The 20,000-nt window shown below is 30.1% G+C and overlaps 3 protein-coding genes across 6 annotated transcripts in view; 2 read left to right on the top strand and 1 right to left on the bottom strand.

The window, feature by feature from the left end:
* LOC124954455 overlaps nt 1–15,271 on the top strand; it is a 30,942-nt gene extending 15,671 nt beyond the window's left edge. For 3 of the 4 annotated variants that reach the window (XM_047507451.1, XM_047507440.1, XM_047507459.1), the window contains 2 exons: nt 11,015–12,736; nt 13,487–15,271. In XM_047507451.1, coding sequence (XP_047363407.1) covers nt 11,223–12,736; nt 13,487–13,820 — 1,848 coding nt within the window. In that variant the 5' untranslated portion in view covers nt 11,015–11,222 and the 3' untranslated portion in view covers nt 13,821–15,271. Of the gene's footprint in view, nt 1–3,228; nt 3,469–11,014; nt 12,737–13,486 lie in introns of those variants that run through there. The other variant, XM_047507468.1, reaches the window with a different exon arrangement.
* Nucleotides 1–20,000, top strand: part of LOC124957424 — a 51,847-nt gene that overhangs the window by 14,730 nt on the left and 17,117 nt on the right. The window contains exons 2-4 of the mRNA XM_047514479.1: nt 16,084–17,389; nt 18,177–18,296; nt 18,486–18,612. Coding sequence (XP_047370435.1) covers nt 17,192–17,389; nt 18,177–18,296; nt 18,486–18,612 — 445 coding nt within the window. The 5' untranslated portion in view covers nt 16,084–17,191. The remainder of the gene's footprint in view (nt 1–16,083; nt 17,390–18,176; nt 18,297–18,485; nt 18,613–20,000) is intronic.
* Nucleotides 18,535–20,000, bottom strand: part of LOC124954473 — a 2,420-nt gene continuing 954 nt past the window's right edge. The window contains exons 3-5 of the mRNA XM_047507480.1: nt 19,672–19,825; nt 19,426–19,549; nt 18,535–19,334 (exon numbers count right to left, since the gene is read on the bottom strand). Of these exons, the coding sequence (XP_047363436.1) occupies nt 19,460–19,549; nt 19,672–19,825 (244 nt within the window). The 3' untranslated portion in view covers nt 18,535–19,334; nt 19,426–19,459. The remainder of the gene's footprint in view (nt 19,335–19,425; nt 19,550–19,671; nt 19,826–20,000) is intronic.

The raw sequence follows: 20,000 nt of genomic DNA, 5'->3' as shown, positions 1-20,000 counted from the left end.
GAATTTCGTACAAAGAATGAAATTCATAGAATGAAATATCTTACGTTCGTTTCTAATATTATACACATACATACGTATTTATCAGTCGTGTGACTGATTTGTAATCCAATTTTTTGTTATTATAAAAAAAAAAAAAAAAAAGAAAAAAAAAAAAAAAAAAAAAAAGAAAAAAAAAACGTACGTACTTTTTTCATACCTTAGAAAATATTTTGTTATTATGGTCGTCGATTTGAATATGAATTTTTTCTTTTTTCTTTTTTTTTATTATTATTATTATTACACTTTGATCATTATTATAGTTATATTAGAATTGGTTTTTGTATGATTTAGATTATCGATTATTAATAATTAGTCATATTAATCGAAAAATTTGATAGAATTATAAAACATTGAGGTATTATAATTGTTTTCAATAATGATTATAAAAAAAGTAAGATTGACAAATTATTTTTTTTCTTTTTTTGAATAGTTTAAAATAATAATTTAATAATAGCTGTATAAAATTCATACACACACACATACACACACGCACATCTAATTCTCTATTTACACGGTAAATTGGTTCCGTGAAAAGGATCGTGTAAAAAGAGAATTCTTTTGTTTTTTAAATCGTACCATAGAGAAGCACGTGTAAAAAAGAGAATTAATCGTATTACACGCACATACAATTACATTATTAACAGTTAGTCACATACAATATACATCAGGAAATGTGCGTTGTTAAACGGAAAAAGAGTCAAAAGAAAAAAGAGCCAAAAGAAAAAAAGAGAAAAAAATAAAAAAAACGAAAAAAAACGAGAGAGAGAGAGAGAGAGAGAGAGAGAGAGAGAGAGAGAGAGAGAGAGAATAAAAGAAAAGGAGTAGGAAAAAAATCTCTGTAAAATTTTTAACATTCGAATAGAGCTGTTCGCTTGACAATAAGAATGAGTTTGTCTAAAGATCTAAGAGGAATTGTTAGTTGGGTAAGGACGACAGTTAATGGTCGACGTGAATCGTTACGTGAAAGATCCATTGGAGAATGTATGCATTCTTACGAAGACGATGCGTGTGGAAAGTGGAGAAGAGAGATAGATAGATAGAGAGAGAAAGAGAGAGAGAGAGAGAGAGGGAGAGAGAAAGAGAGAGAGAGAGAAAATGAATGATGCTGCTGCTAATATTGCTTCTGCTATTGCTATTGCTATTACTGCCGTTGTTGTTGCCGCTGTTACTTGCAATGTGTTGCTATACTCGTTCGTTCCAATTGCGATTTCTCGCTTACGCCTGCCAATTAACCTTAATTGTACCAGAAGGGAGAAAGAGAACGAGAACGAAAGAGGGAGAGAAAAAGTAAAAGAGAGAGAGAGAGAGAGAGAGAGAGAGAGAGAGAGAGAGAGAGAGAGAGAGAGAGAGAGAAAGAAAGACAGAGGCAGAAGGATGCGTTCGGTAAAGGAAAGAAAGGAGTAGGAAGGGGGAGGAATGGGTGGGTGGTTTGGTTCGTTAGAGGGGAGAAGAAGAAGACAGACTATTACTAGTCGCCGATTTCACCGTGTTTAGAGACTTTCCGATTTTCGAGAGCAAAATAACTCTCTCTCTCTCTCTCTCTCTCTCTGTCTGTTTTTTATTCCATCATTTCACATAATGGACGTCCTTTCTTTCACCACTTTTCTGCTTCTTTTTTTTTGTTCGTTTTTTCTCTTCTTTTATTGTTTTTGTTTTCCTTTCTCTCTTCCTCTCTCTCTCTCTCTCTCTCTCTCTCTGTCTTTTTTCTTTTCTTTTTCTTTTTTCTACTTTTTTTCCATCGCACGTTAATCGTTTCCACGAATTTTCATCACGCAGATAAATCAGAAAGCATCCTGATTGTATCGAATGAAATCGTCATTTTATTGTTACGTACAGGACGGAAGTTCCTTTAAATTTATATTTGTTTCACAAAGGATAAGAGGATTTCTTTGAATTTTAATCGTCGTGATTGTACAACGTTTTATTGATTTTATTAAAAATTAGAAAAAAAGAATAAACAATTCAAAAGGATTTATGTATTCACGGTTTAACTGTGATTGAAAAATAAGAAAAACAAAAAGAAGAAAAAAAAGAAAATAAAGGATAAGTTACGTATATCGAGTGAGAGCAAGAGAGAGAGAGAGAGAGAGGGAGGGAGGGAGAAAAAGAGAGAAAAAGAGAATCATTATTGTCATAGATTTTAATGCATTTAAAAAAATCTTATCTCGAATCTTCAACAGCTTAATCTCTTCATCGATCAATCAAAAAATCTCCCAAACTTTCCTCCAGTGAAAATCAATGATAATAATAAAGATAAGAGTAGACCATTTTTTTTTCTCTCTCTCTCTAAACGAAAAGAAAAAGTCTAACGACCTCCAAAGATCATTATGTACGTACGTTATGAATCATTTTATTAACGTTTCATTGATTTTACGGGGCACGCGTTAGATAGTCAATTGGTATGTTTATGTATTATACATGAGAGAGAAGAAATTTGAAGCTTGAGAGAGAGAGAGAGAGAGAGAGAGGGAGGGAGGGAGAGGGGGAGGGAGAGAGAAACTATTACTACTAGTCGTAGATTTCCATTCATAGAGAGTGGACTTCTAATTTCCGTCTTTTCTGTGGATACAGCTGTTCCAGTACAATCGAGCTACAACATATCTAGCTATCTATGTATGTATGTATGTATGTATGTATGTATGTATGTATGTATGTATGTATGTATGTATGTATGTATGTATGTATGTATGTATGTATGTATGTATGTATGTATATTATGAATGTACAGAAAAAAGGAGGAGATAGGACATGAATTATAATTGCAAAATAGTTCCTCGCGTCATGGCTCAAGGAGATTAAAACACGAGCACTGATTTCTTCTTGATGCTCAATAAATCTTTCCTCTTCAATTGTTTTTTATATTTTGATACGTTTGAATAATTTATTTCAGTATACATACATATATATATATATATATATATATATATATATATATATATATATATCAAGGATGTGTATATAATATATGAATTAATTATACATTTTTTAAAAAATTCATTTCTTCTCATATTATATCTTTTGTTATTGTTATTAAATAACTATAAAAGATTCTATATATTCAAAAAATAATAGGAATATATATATATATATATATATATATATATATATATATTATATATGAGATAGATTATTATAGAAATATTCTTTGGGATTTTACAATGGAAAAGAAGAAGAAAAAAGAAGAAGAGAAAAAAAAAAGAAAAAACCTATAGAGGAAGTAATAGTTCATTTAAAAAAAAAAAAAAAAAAAAAGAAAAAGAAAAAAAACAATTCCGTCGGCTCGTTAAAGAAACATTTACGTTGGTCAAGCTATATTTCTAATGTATATTTATGTAAAATTTTTTTACGACTTCTTCTTTACAGTTAGAATCGTCGCGCATTTTAGCGCGTGGTCTCGATTCATTTGGAATATTCAAAAGGAAATACATGGTTTGTAAAACGTCTACTTTCTGTGAGACTTCTCTCTCTCTCTCTCTCTCTCTCTCTCTCTCTCCCTTCCTCCCTCTTTTTTAGTATCCGGCATTCTTGCATTTTCAACGATCGTAGCGATCACATAAGGATAAGAAGATGGTCGTTTGGCATTCTTCACGACTACGAGGACGGCGACTCTTCTCTTTCTTTCTCTCTCTCTTTCTCTCTCTCTCTCTCTCTCTTTCTCGCTCTATCTCTCTCTCTCTCTCTCTCTTTCTATCTATCTATCTATTTCTTAATCTCGTTGGATCGCTACATCAGATTGTATTATATTACGTATATAATTAAGGCAGTTATTGGTATATATGGATTATACTTAACGGTAGTTTAATGTCGAAACGAGGCCGTTGTTCCCTTCCACAGGAAGCAAATGGCACTTTAAATAACCGAGTAATATACACGTCATGCTTTCGTCAGGGGACAACTCAAAGACCGCAGATCAAAACTTTTACGTTCGACTTCGATCATATCAGCCGGAACTCGATGATAATTTCTATTAAATCCGTATAGTTAGATAGACGACATAGTCGAGTCGATCCATATGAAATCACACGATTATTTCACTAATAAATATAATCCGTTTCTGTCTAAGTATGTGTGTGTGTATATACGAGGGTTATACCTATGTATACATATATACTTTGATAAAATGTATACGTTTATATTTAGAGATATTATTATATAAATATATAAAATTATTTTAGCTCAATTTTTACGATTTTATATGGAAACCATTTTTTTTCTCATAAGGATATATGTATATATATATATATATATATATATATATATATATATATATATTCACACACACATACATACATATATATATATATATATATATATATATATATATGTATAAAAGCAGATATCAATAGATTGGTAATACAGATACATAACTACAAACAAAACTCTGAGATAAAAGTCAATAAACCGAGAACTTGTCAGTAATAACAACGTATTAACGTACGTCGATGTCGTGAAATTACGAAAATGATCGTGCAAAACGAGAGTCAATCGAGTTAGTTAATAAGAAAATGTTAAAATTAAAAAGTAAAACGAAAAATAAATAAATAAATAAATAAATAAAAAAATATTACGGGAGTAAATTCTCGATGGACGAATGGACGAAGAGTAAAGGAAAAAAAAAAGGAAACAAAGAAAAAAAGAAAGAAAGTAAAAAAAAACATAGAAGCGTAGATGTGTACGTTATGTATATCACTTGAGTTTATGTGAAATAATTTATTTAACGTTAACAAGCTAATAGAGCATACGAGAGAGTCGTGAGGCAAAAAGAAAAAAAAAGGAAAGAAAAAAGAACGTTCGCGTTAATTCGACTTAAAATGATGTCAGATATTTCACACCCAATGATTTACTATGATACGTCAAGATTAGATGCGTTTTAAGATCTAATTTAATACCTAAGTTGTTATGGTTGGTTTATTTAATAGGAAAAAAATATATATATATATATATTCAGATTGTTTAGATGATTCTGCATAGAGTTATGATTCATGATATAAATTTTGCAATTAGAAAGCTCTTCGATCGTACGAACCAATCGTAAGATAAAGGAAAAAATTGTTCGCGTTAATTCGACTTAAAATGATGTCACGTATTTCACAAAGATTTACTAAGTTAAAATTAAATGAGTTAAAATAAAAAAAAAAAAAAATGAGTTATGATATTTAATTTGAAAGCTCATTAAAATTTCCTCATCTAGTAAGATAAAAATATTTAATTTTATTCGAATGATTTCTACTTGAAAATATAATTCATAAATCTTGCAATTGGAATGCTTTTCGGTCGCACGTGCTAATAGCGCGCATTAAGGTATTTTCCTTATCTAATCGGAAAAAAAAAAGAAAAAAAGATATTCAATTTGTTTTAATGATTTGACTTGGAGATATCATTAGTAAAATAAATTTTCATACGATCGGAAGTCATTTGAATTGTTCAAGCTAATAATCATTAGTGAAAAAAAGGAAATGTTTGCGTTAATTCGTTTTAAAATGTTTGTCACGTATAGATATATATTTCATAATAGCGATTGATTTATTAATGATACGTCTAAAACTATGTGTGTTTTCATAATTTTCAACTTAAAAGCTTTTTAATGTTTGCTTATCTAATTGAAAAATAATATTTGCTTTGTTTTGATGAATCGACATGGAGATATGATTCATAAAATAAATTTTTTCAATTGGAAAGCTCTCTTCGATCTTACGAGAGAATCGTTAAAGAAAATTTAAACAGCAGTGTTTTCATTAATTTGAATTAAAAATGATATCGTGCCCGATAATTTACTATCATTTTACGTCAAAATTAGATACCTTTTAAAGTCCAATTGAAAATGCTCTTTATAGTTTGCCTATCTAATAATAATAGAGAGAAAAAAGAAACAAAAAAAAAAATAATAATATATTCATATTTATTTTGAGACGATTCTATAATACTCAATGATATGATTCATAACAAAATAAATTTTGTACGATCGGAAGTCCATTTGATTTGTCCGAGCCAAGCGGAACGTGTTTCCTTTTGAATAATTATTAATCTATATATGTAATATCTCGTATATGTATTATTACTTATCTGTCTTTATGTTTTGCATACAATCGATTCAAAGTCGTCGGATCATTTTTATTTTATCGATTTTTCACCATCGACATGAATTTTCCTAACTGTACTGGAATCTCAATTAGACTTTAAAATAATTCCATGAATCGATAGAAACAGCTTACATCGAGTTAAGTCCTTTGATCATGCCAGACTCCCCCATCTAACATCACATTTTATTTTTCAGTTTGTTTTTGTTTCTTGTCATTTTTTCTCCCTCTTCCTCCTTATTTTATGTTCGTCCCTCTTTGATCTTTATCTTTCACCAGAACTCTTTCTTTCATACTACGGAACAACGATCCATTCATTTTTTACTTTGGCATCATTTTTTTTGCTCTTTTAACTTTTAACACTCTTCTTAGAAACACGACTTCTCGAAAGAGAAATTCTTCTTTTTCTCCGGTTAATTACATTAAAAATAAATTGAGAATGATATTCAATTGAATAAATTGAAATTGATAAACTCGTGTGTGTGTGTGTACGAATATATATATATATATATATATATATATATATAATTTATTATATATAAATATTATATAAATATAAATTGAATGATAAGACATATAAATTTTGTTGAAATAAAATATGTATATATATATATATATATATATATATATATATATATATATATATATATATATATATATATATATATATATATATATATATATCGTTTATTGTATTGTAAACGTGTATATGTATATACTCATTTTTTATCGGAACAAAATAAAACAAATATATAATAATATAATATATATATATATATATACATTTTTATATATTTGGGTAGACAAAATTGCGTGACTAAATATATAAATTTCGTTTAAATAATAAACAACAACAACAAATCCAAAAGAAAAAAAAAGGAAACAAAATGGAATATCTTTTAGAATAGATCGCCACTGAGAAAATAGTTCGAGAAGTCTGCTGTGTTGCTCCTGCTGTTACTAAAGTTAGCATCGGCACGAAAAATACCGTCTCGTACAGACATACATAATACATACATACATACATACATACTACATCATACATACATACACACACACACATATATACATACATACATACAAACATACATATACATATATACGTACGTATATACGTACGTATATACTTACATACACATATACGTTCTTACGTGTTAGTAGAAGATACGTCCATTGGCAAATGCCAACAAGATAAATTCGCTCTACGAAAGATCTCTTGGATGTATAATAGAAAAGAAGCTTAAGAGAGAAATCGAGAGATATCTCGCGTGAAATTATAGATAGAATCGAACGAAATGATAGACCTAAGACGACGTAATAGTTCGCTTACCCTATTGTTGACAAAAGTTACGAGAGAGATCAAACTAGGATAAAAAAGATGAGGATAGAAAGATAGAGACAGAGACAGAGAGAAATTATGCGAGATTAGATCGAAACGATCGAAAGTGCATATCTCATCCTTTCGATATCAAAAGAGAAACCGATTGAGAAAGATAAAATTTTCATTTTAACATGTAATCCTGTCAGGATCGAATTTATCATTAAGACATATAAGAATATCATTCTCGGGTCGGGTGACATTTGTAAATCTTACCATATCTCGACTGAACGACGATATCAAAAAAAAGAAAAAGAAAAAGTCTAATATATTCGCCAAGGCCAGAAGAAGAATAACGCAATTTTTTTTTTTTTCTTAAACAAGTTATTTATCTATTTTTTTTTCTTTTTTTTTTTTTTTTTATTTAAATTTATACCGATTTATTTTTATTCCTTTTTTTAAAAATGCAGATATACATAAATATAGCACACACAGAGCTAATAGAAACGCGCAAAATATCGTAATTATATTTCGACGTTTATTTCCAATGAATGTAAGAAAAAAAAAGAAAAAGAAAAAGAGAAAAAAAGGAAGAAAAAGATGATCTGGTTGATTGGGCGAGGGGAGTGGGAGGGGCCTTAAAAAGTACAAAATACGGCCCTGACTCTAAAACGTCAGTCAGAAAAACGTCCGATGATATTTCTAATTTCATTTATGATAACTACAAAAATCATCCTCGTTCATTTAGCAATCTTGGCCACTTAAAGCAATCCTAGAAGTTTACATTTCACGATTTCATCATCGACCTCTCTCTCTCTCTCTCTCTCTCTCTCTCTCTCTCTCTCTCTCTCTCTCTCTCTCTTTCTTTCAATTATCATTCTTTGGATCTCAGATCCATTATAAGATTGGATACTTCTAAATTTATGTATGTTTTTCATATATACAAAGAATTACAATATAGATTATATAAAAACGTATTATTATATTATTAAAGAGAATGCGTACCTGTCATTCTTCTATTTTATATAATCACAAAATTGCTACTTTTTTCCCTCACTTATACGTCCACTCGTTCATTCGCTGATCATTTCCGATGTATCATCTCTATCGTTATCGTACATGTGTATATGTTAAATAAAGGTTATATCGCCAGTTGGCTTGAATAAAGACAGAAAACATCATTCTATCTGTTTTGGCAGAGTACTTTGTTCGTTATGCGCATGCGCGATAATTTTCTCTTGATAAAAGAAAGCGATAGTCTTCCTCGTCTCCTAATACATCCTACACGGAGGTTATATGTATCCAATCAAAAAAAAAAAAAAATTGATTTAATATATATTCTTAAAAATTAAAATGTATTATATTAATATGTTAATAAATTTCATAATTTATTAATTATAATATATTATAAAGATTTCGTTTTCTTTTCTTTTCTTTTTTTTTTTTTTCGAACATTTAATTACTTAAGCAAAGCGTATCGCTTGCACGGGACACCTTCCGCACAATGAATAAAGTAATTTCTTCTGTCTCATTTCAAGGGTCGATGACTTTTCTACGTAATAGGAATTGGCGATATAATCTTATTACATATTTAATGTTGAGAATAATTGTAAATTAAAAAAGTCAGTTAAATATCTCCTTCATTAAGAGCAATAGGAAAAATGTATATATACATATATACATATGTATATATATTTAGTTAGTATTTTATTATAGTTATATAAAGAAGTTGTTTATAATTGTTATTGTTATTACTATTACTAGTATTATTACCATTACTACAATTATATATATATATGTATATATATATATATATATATATATATATATATATATTCTAATAAAGGATATATTCAATTAACCATTAATTTAAAATTATTCTGTATACGTGAACAAATATATACTCGATCTTTATCAGATTATTTTTAATATTTATCGTGAAACATTAGCTTTGAAATTCCTTTAAAAGTTTCTTATACATCTATCTTTGTCTATCTTTTTCTTCTTCTTCGTCTTCATCTTCTTTTATTTCTTATTTACTTTACTATGCAACGTGTCAATGATTACGCAGGATCCTATTCGTGTGCACGCCGTCATTTTTATATTTTCTTTGTCTTTCTCTTTTTCTTTCTCTTTATCTTTTTCTTTTTCTTTTTCTCCTTTCTTTTCGTTATTCATATACGACGATTGTATTCGTATATATATGAGTATTTACCTACATAAGTATGTATGTTCGTCATCTGCATGCCAATGATATATCCAGCTGCGTTACAACTTTCTTCTTTAGAGAAGCTTCACGAGGCGCGAGTTTCACAGAGAAGCTAACTCGGATGTGAAACGTAGCTGGATATTTATCGTTGCTGAGATTTACTTTCGTATTCGTCGTCTTACAGTAAGAGAACTTTTCCCTTGGAACACAAATTTTCCACCTAAAGAAATCCTTTCCACTTCGGTTAGCTCCTTTTAATCTCGGGAAATGTATACCGGCGAATATATATATATGAAAGAAAAAAGAGAGAGAGAGAGAGAGAGAGAGAGAGAAAAAGGAAAGAAATAAATAAAAGATAGATTAAAGATATACACAAAATTATAATATTGTGGTTGTTCGAAATAGTTCGTATCAATATTATCTTTTATCTTTAATAAAATAAAATTAAAATTAATCGGTAAATTAAAAATAAGAATAATTTAGTACTTTTAAACATACATATTCGGATATATATATCGAATATTAATATATTAAAACATATATGTTAATAAGATACATATATAAAAATAAATATATTAATAAATATATTAATTTTGAGTTGTATTATTTTTTTACATAGTATGCATAATAATATGTAATACTATATGTAGGGAAAAGGCACGAAATAATACAAATAAAAATTAATATATTTACTACAATACAAATAATGTGTATACTTTTACATATAATTATTTTATATAAAACATATATATATATATATATATATATATATATATATATATATATATATATGTAAAAGATATGTATATTCCGAACATTTCAATAAAATAATATAAATTTGTATTAAATTCGAAAGTGTCATATCAGACGAAATATTTTTTCAAACGTTGCGTATCATTTTCTCCGTCCTCTAATGTTCTCTCTCTCTCTTTTTCTCTCAGATAATTTCAAAATTCTGGCAAATTATTGATAACCGATGAGAAGTTGTTTCGTATGCTTGTACCATCATGCTTTTCTCTCTATCACTATTTCTCTCTCCCTCTGTTTGTTACGTAAGATATAATTTATGTATGTATGTATTTATGTAAGTATGTATGCATGCATGCATTTTCGATGAATAATATCGAACTGGAATATTCGATTTAATTCATAGACAATCTCGAATGTCGATGACCTCGTTTATGACCTAGGTTAGATTAAACTTGTACCACTTGTCTTTTAAAAATTTGACATTTTGCATGATATTTAATCATAAATTATTTACAATATAGAAATTAATTTTATATATGTGTGTGTGTGTGTGTGTATGTGTGTATATATATATATATATGTAATATAAAATAATTAAGTAAATAATTTGATGTGTTACAGAGAAGACCGATGCGGAAGCGGTGTTGTGCCTGATCGAAATAGAGGTGCTTCGTGAAAGATAAAGAGAAAGAGAAAAAGAGAGAGAGGGAGAGAGGGAGGGAGATAGAGATAGAGAGAAAGAGAAAAGAAAAGAAAAGAAAACATTAAAAAACAGCGAGAGAGATAAGACATAGAGAGGAGGAAAGAGGGGAAAAACAAGTACGACAGGATGTTGCAGAGTTGCAACGGGAGCACGTCGCGACGTGCCAGACGAGTCCTCGTATTCGTTTTCGCTTGGAGTCTCCTCATGATAGCGGCCGTGCAATTTCGTCATGCCGAAAACAGTGCACTTCGTAACGGTCGTAGTAATACCGAGGAGAATAATGCAGTTGGTGACGTAGTCATCGAGGATAATTATCTTCGTCGGGAGGCCGGCATCGTGAGAACGGGAACCGATGATAAAATATCAGATGGTTCGTCGAGTCTCGGTCTATCTCGTTATCTTTTGCAAAGATCGAAAGATCCCGAGACTGGTTTTGGGAATATAATTGGTGGTGGATCGATTCTTCCAACGACTACGATTGTAGGTAATAAAAATATTAATGAAAATTCAGTAACGAGAAATCCTTTGGATTTAGAACCACTGTTGGATAAAAGACCAGCGAAAACCGAGGAGGAATTGATCGAAGAAATTGAAGAAAGGTTACCTAGCCTTCCTCTCGCTTATTGGAGCAAAAATAACAGGTTGAACGGTCAACAAAACAAAATATCAAAGAGGGGTAACGAGAGCTGTTCTAATTTCAAGTTTCCCTCGATCTACGATCTAGAATTTAATAACGTTTACTGGCAAACGTTGAGGACAAGCAACGGTACTTTCCAGTTCTTCGGTGCGTTTTATGATAAACGTAAGCTTTCGAGGATCGGTCCTGCTATAAGGATCGTTGGAATGATCGATAGGATCGAACCTAAGGTTAAAACTTATTGTCAGATGTGGTATGACGGTGATAAAAGTCCAATTGTAGTCGAGTATCTCGAATACAAATACATTTGGTATTCGAAATGGGGCAATTACAAACAGGGAATATATCAGCCATATGTTATAGCTTGTAAAGTGCCGCAATCGCATTGGTCGAAGGGACCACCAGCGTCCGTTTCTATGGTCGAAAAACCATGCGATACACCGACTAACAATCTCCGCATTATTTATAATAAACCAAAACGTAAAAAGGATTTTGCCGTTTGCGTTAAGGGTCTTGATTTTCTTCACGAAGATCTTTCCGTAAGATTGGTCGAATGGATTGAACTGATAACCCTTCTTGGGGCCGACAAAATATTTTTTTATGAACTTCAAGTACATCCAAACATAACTAAAGTTTTGAATTATTATCAAAGACTCGGTAAAGTTCATGTGACGCCTTTGACATTACCCGGTGGACAACCTAATGTTCCATCCTTTCAACATATGTATCTAACGAAAAAAACTAATCACAAGAGGCAAAACGAATTGATACCATACAATGATTGTCTATACAAACATATGTACGAATACGAATACATAGCGCTGTTAGATGTCGATGAAGTGATCATGCCCGTGAAGGACGCTACCTGGCAGGACCTTATGAAGAGGGTATTACCTAAGGCCTTTAAAATACGAAACGAGACACGCGCCTCTTACAACGTGAGAAACGTTTACTTCCTCGACGACCTGCTGCAGCCCCATGGCCATTTCAAGGACATACCCAGGTGAGTGCGAGCTACGACTTTCACGACGGCACATAATAATAATTGCTTAGCAGTATCTCGGATCCTGTTTGTCCCCGTGACAATTATTTTCGCCAGCCGTTTATTTTCACGTATCGTTAACAATTAATATTTCATATTTAATTGAATCTTATATATAATTGAATTACTATAGTGGAATAAAAGAAAAAGAAAACAAAAGAAAAAAAGATAAAGCAAAATCATTTGAAAAAGAAAATTATATCGAAGATATTTAAATTCGACGATCGTTTAATTATCATCGGGGTAAAAATTCTAACGAGTTTTGATATTTTAAAATATTATCGCTCGCGCAATTCCATCCATTATTCAAGTCATCAAATTACAACCAAATCGTTAGGAAGGTCTCGAATTAAAGAATGCAACGCGGCATGCAGAATCGTGGTTGGCATAAACGATTCAATGCCATCCAAGTCGGTCAAGCGGAAGTTTCCAATAATAATTAACGTGACAATTTTGCAATGAGAGAGAGAGAGAGAGAGAGAGAGAGAGAGAGAGAGAGAGAGAGAGAGAGAGAGAGAGAGAGAGAGAGAGAGAGGAGAGAGATACTTCTCCCTTAGGTATTATATTTAAAATTATCATAATCAATATATGTGGGGATAAAGGATATGCAAAAAAAAAAGATGCGTGATAATAAAAAAATTAATAATTCTTCATGTATTAGATACAGGAGTAAAATCTTTTCTAATGTTTAATTTTCTTCTTATTACTTAGGTACATGCATATGCTGCAGCACGTATACCGTTCGAAGAACTTCACTAAACCAAACCAGTACATCAAGTGCTTCCATAATCCTGAACGGGTCGTCACTTTGCACAATCACTTCCCTTTGGCTTGCCTTGGGGCCGGATGTACGAGTTATCCGATCGAGACAGAAGATGCTCAGCTACAGCATTATCGTGCTGATTGTGTGAAGTCTTTAAAAAAGACTTGCGTTGAATATCGCGAGAACAGCATCTTAGATACGACGATTTGGCGATATAAGGATCAGCTTGTGGAACGAGTTACCAGAACACTTCAAATCCTTGGCTTTTTCGGTCCAAGCTAGCGTCACGTTTTAGTTTCGCTAAGAACTCTGATAGAGTTTTACATTAATTCTTTTTTTTTTCTTCTTTTTTTTCTTTTTATTCCCCCAACCTTCTTCTCTTTGACGTGTTCGTTACTTTAAAGAGATCGGCGCGAATCTCGACGATCGTCCTTTTATATAGGATTAAAAATATCGTAGAGTCAATTAAGGTCATTTTAAAAACGTTAAATCGAAATCGTTTGCGAAATGAATTTAAACGCCTGATTCTTAAGTCACGGATCGATGAAATTTTAGTTGTCGATTTCTTGATAGAAATGTTATATCGAGAATTTATTATTACAATAGCCTACCACGTAACATTGTCAATTTACAATTTTTATTTTATACGTAGACGTATGTATATGTAGCTCGCAAATTTAAATCGATCAAAGGTATACATATATATATATGTGTATATATATATGTGTGTATATATATATATATATATATATATATATATATATATATATATATGCAACATTATACTAGCTTCATAAGATTTGTATTCTCAATGCGTTCGTCGAACCTTTTTCACGTTTTGGTAGTCTAATGAAGCAACATCCTGCTTTATTCCTTCAAAAATATTTTTTTATTTATCTAACTTCCTATGTGACAATGATTTAATTACAGTATATTCTTTATCCCTTTATCTATTTCTTTCACGTCACTATGTCTAGTTTTCCTTCATGGTGAACCTCGATCGCTTTCTTTATATAGGATAAAATAAGATTGACTATACCATTATATTCCGTACTAAACGAAACGCTAATTCTTTATTTATGCGTTTCATACGTGCTTGAATACAAGTTAAGAGAAAGCGATTCATGTATACACCATGAACCGATAATTAATGTAAACAATATTAGATTAGAAAGCCCATTTATAGATATAAATAGTCTCATATCTAACTTGTAATAATTTACTCGCATCCTTTACGCTTAATCTACGATTTTCGAGTGTGTCTATTGTGAAAAAGTATCTTTGAAAAGGACAAGACTGTCCTCATTTCTTATCATCTCTTTTTAATAAAAATTTCGTTATTCGCAATATAAGGAAAATCATAAAGAAGATGTGATAATAATAATAATAATAATAATAATAATAATAATGATGATGATGATGATGATGATGATGATGATGATGATGATGATGATGATGATGATGATGATGATATAGCGACAAAAAAATGAAATGAAATAAATATTTTCTCACGAAACTTTGAAATTATATATTAATTAGAAAACTGATGTATCTTTTTTCATTGAACTACGTGCCTTTTTAAAGATAATGTCTTAAAGTACACTGTTCCGAGCTTAGATTGCTCGTTTCAACGATGTTTCCTATCTGTATATAACTTACTATATACTTAATGAAAAAGTCACATTCATCGTAAATAAATAAATAAATAAATAAATAAATAAGGTCAATAGTTATATCAATGAAATGTATCTTTATGAAGAATTACCCACTTCCTCATTAGTAAATCGATAAATAAAACAAACACATATATATATATATATATATATATATATATATACATATGTGTGTGTGTGTTACATTATACAATGAACAAGTCAATATATAAATTAAAATGCTTTAATCTCTTTAAAACAATATCGTAGCTTTCATGTAAATCAAATGTAATCAATAATATTATGTTTGATTTTGATTGAATTTGATTAACTTATATATAAAATTATATCTTAACGATCTTTAAAATCGTATGTACACCTTAACATAGATGGAGTACGATTAGATTCATTGGTACGAATAGTGTTACCCAATCATTGCAATAATCTTTCAAGACATGTGTGACCATTTCTTCAAATACTTCGGCTAATATAAAGCTTGAATTATAACAATTAAATATAATCTTATAATTACATATGCAATACTATATATAATTTTTATTTATTCATATATATATATATATATATATATATATATATTAATATTATAAATCTATAAAAATAATACCTTAATATTTTTTCATTTTGTTTTGTTTTCTTTTTTTTTTTTTTCTTTTCTTTGTTTATAAATACTTCGAAAAATTATTATAAAAATATTTTTCTATGTATGTCAAGTAAGTGGCATATATCGTTAAAACTTGTATTAAAGAAATGAAGTACCATTAATTGTATTTGAAACATAGTATTTACGGCTGACAAATGCTTTTGTTTCTAACCGATGTATATCTGCTTTCGTATACTATAGGAACTAACTACATTCGTTACCGCTTTTGTAGGTGGATCCGCTTTGGCTCTTTCGTTTACAGACGAAAATCCGACGATATGGCGGTGGTAGGATAAATTTGGAACAACCGTTCGGGAGATGAAACTCGCTTATGTTACGGTCTCTACTGTCTTAGTTTCGTGCCGAGGATTATTCCCAGTGTGTCTCTCGTGTTAACGAGAAGAGAGAGAGAGAGAGAGAGAGAGAGAGAGAGAGAGAGAGAGAGAGAGAGAGAGAGAGAGAGAGAGAGAGAGAGAGAGAGAAAGAGAAAGAGAGAGAGAGAGAGAGAGAAAGAGAGAGAGAGATACTGGGAAGTGTGGATGACGTCGACATTTGGACGGTTTATATAGATATGTAAAAAGTGTGTGACGAAAATTTTCTCTTTTTTCTTTTCCTACTTTTTTTTTTCTTTTTTTGCTTTTCTTTTGTTTGCTTTTTTTTCAAAAATCTATACAACGAAATATCATCGACGAACGATCAGACTCGTCGAGTAATGTCCGAATCATATTCGTTGTTCTGATCTAATGAGTTGTATGTTCATTATTTTATTGTGAATGAAGGCACGCGGTTATACTTATATGTCCGACTAAGTGACATTGCGTACGTAACAAAAGAAAAAAAAAAGAAAAGAAAAAGAAGAAAAGAAAAAGAAGAAAAGAAAAATAGATTATCATAATCTTCATCGTGATATCATTTCCAAAAGTTCTCCTACGTAACTCTACATACGTACTTACGTACTTGCCTACTTACGTTACGTATGTATATAAGTATGTACGTATCTATGTATGTATTTTCATTGAATCGTTTCTAATATCCTCCTCCGTCTATCGAATGATTTGTATAATATACAAAGAGTTTCAAAAATAAATCTCCGCGTCTACGAGAGAACGTTTGAATTGAAAGATTTTGTAACACGTGGATTCCATGGAACCGGTATGAAGAAGAAATATATTCAACAGACGTTAAAATAAATAGAACGAAATAAGTGATGAACACGTAAAAAGTTTAAAGGAGAAAAAGGGACAACGGATAGATATATATTTCCTATGTCTGTCAGGAATTGACACGTCGTGAATTGAAAACGTTAGACGATAATATCCTGTCGTTTTGAGATAAGTAAAATGTCACATACAAGATTGGAGATATATGATCCATTTGCCGATCTCGAGAAACCTTCGAGATGCATAAAATTCTTACGTCTTCTTTGGAAGTTTAGCAGATGCGTATTCTCTCACGTAACGTTGGTCTCCCTGGTTGTGGCATATTGTGTCATAGGTGCATATGCCTTTGAATCCCTTGAGGCAGATCATGAGAAACAGGTAGGTATATTATATTCTATGTAGGTCAAGATATATACGTGTGTTCGTGTGTCTATGTGCGTGTATATATATATATATATACGTATGTATGTATGTATGTATGTATATATAAGAACAGCTCATTCCCAAATATATTTTAAAGTTTTGAAGAAAATAAAGTTTCTATAAAGTATTCTTGACGCACGAAATTCATCTTCAAAACTCTGATATATATATATATATATATATATATATATATATATATATATGTAGAGGGTATGCCAAAAAAAAGAAGAAAAAAAACTACAGGTTCCTATGTGATATTAAAAATTAATTATCCCTAGATTGTGTGACTCTTTCTAGATTAATTCAATTCTATATATAAAAAAAAAAGAAACGTTTTGATCTTGTTTTATTATCTACAAAAAAAAAAAGAGAGAGAGAGAGAGAGAGAGAGAGAGAAAAGAAAAATATACAGAATTTGAAAAGAAAAGAAAAATTTCGACAAAGAGAGAATAATCGATGTTTGATATCACCAAGAAACTTTTGAGCCAACTCTATACGATCATCAATCGTCCCCATTTTATCTCGTGTCGTCTTATCCCATACTCATTTGATCATTTTATTATTTATTTTTTTATTATAACAAATATAGATAAAAAATTTATTGTTTGACTAAAATTCAAATTTATTTTTTATCTTTTTACGATATATATATATATATATATATATATATATATATATATATATATACATACGCACACATACATGTGTGTGTTTGATCATTTTTAACCGGTTTGGCTTATAGATAAAGAAAAACGTGAAGTATTTAAGAGGAAACATAACGGAAAAGCTGTGGAAATTGACGAAAGAAGTTGAGGTTTTAGTACGAGAAAATTGGACGTTGGATGCTTTACGAGAGTTACAGGTAGAGACAGAAAGAGATGAAACGAGAAAAAGAGAAATTTCTTTTTTTTTTTCTACAAAGATAAATTACAAAAAAATATATTAAATACAATTTACGTTTATATCTTTCCAAAACGTTTATTACGCGTACATGGGCATATATATATATATATATATATATTTCTTTTTTTGTCCTTTTTTCATTTCTTAGGGTTTCGAAAGCAATTTGTTTACGTTACTCAGAAAAGAAGGTTGGGATGGAAGCGAAGAGGAAAATAATATTCAATGGACCTTTGCCGGTGCCCTATTCTATTCGATTATCGTAATCACGACGATTGGTGAGTTGAAAGAAATCATCTAACACATATATACATACATACATCCATACATATATATTTACATGTTATATACATACGTAGCATTTCATCAATCCTCTGATCGAATTAATATCAACGATGGAGTCTTTGAAGTTTCTTCTTGTAATTGAAAAGGTCTAAACTCGTATATACATACATACATACATACATACATACATACTTATATACATATATACATACATACATGCTTATACTGTTATTCTGTGTGCATAACGTTCTAATCTACTAATCGAATTAATTGAAAGTTTGACTTACGATTACGTTATTAAATCTATCAAGCAATTCATTTATTCTAAGCATCGAACGTTGTCGAAGGTCATGTTGAAAGACGATTTGGCAACTTAGTAGTATATATGTAGTTAAGAGAAATTCGATGCGATTAGAATTTATTCACATTCTCATTGACATTCAAAGAATTCTCATTGACATTCTTTCGGTGAACACCAACTATGTAGGACCTATATTAATTTACATTGTATTTTTCATTCATGAATGTTTACATACAAAGACAAAAAAGAAAAAAAAAATATATATATATATATATTTCTTCTGTCTTTATAAATAGATATTAATGATTAAGAAATACAATGAATCTTTTTCACATTTATCATCAACTAAATGTCAACTAATCCGCGATGGTAAAAGGTTGCATTTATTTTTTCGTCATGAATAATTCGAGATTACTGAAATGTACAGAAATAAATTTTATTTAAAAGCTACTTTATGATCAAACTCGTAAATCAAAATGTTTTTTTTTTTTTATCTTTTACTTACATGCGTTACGTATGTACGTGGTTATGTTAAACTATCAATGTCTGTCACGTGGATCACCTGATACTAACGTTGGATATTTTTTACTGTTGAAACAACAATATCGTTTGCCATTTGCACAAGCACCCTAAAAAGTAAGGAATTCAAAATGCGCCTTCACATAGTTTTCCTTTTATTTATTTTCTTTTTACTTATTTATTATTATTATTATTATTTTATTTTTTTTTTTTTTTTAATATAAAAACTTACGAATTTTAATCCAGCCGATGGACAGTTAAAACTGTATCTACATTTGCAGGTATCGTATTCGCGATAACGCGTCCCTTTTAGATATTGGAAGGGTACATGTCCAGAATCTAAATTATCGTCGTAATCGATGATCGATCCGCTCGGTGGATGTGGCCTGTCATTATCGAAATTTCATAACTACCTCGGCGTTAATTAACACGTTGAGTGGCCAAACCAATTTTACAGATATCGCTATGTATACATCTAATATCTTCCATTACATTTTGCGGATAAGATGTATTTAATATACTTTCTTTTTCTTCTCTTTTTTCTTTTCTTTTTCTTTTTTA

This window comes from Vespa velutina, chromosome 1 (genome assembly GCF_912470025.1).
Source record: "Vespa velutina chromosome 1, iVesVel2.1, whole genome shotgun sequence".
NCBI lineage: Eukaryota > Metazoa > Arthropoda > Insecta > Hymenoptera > Vespidae > Vespa > Vespa velutina.
The sequence above is the reverse complement of the archived record's forward strand: the minus strand, read 5'-3'. Positions and strand labels throughout refer to the sequence as shown.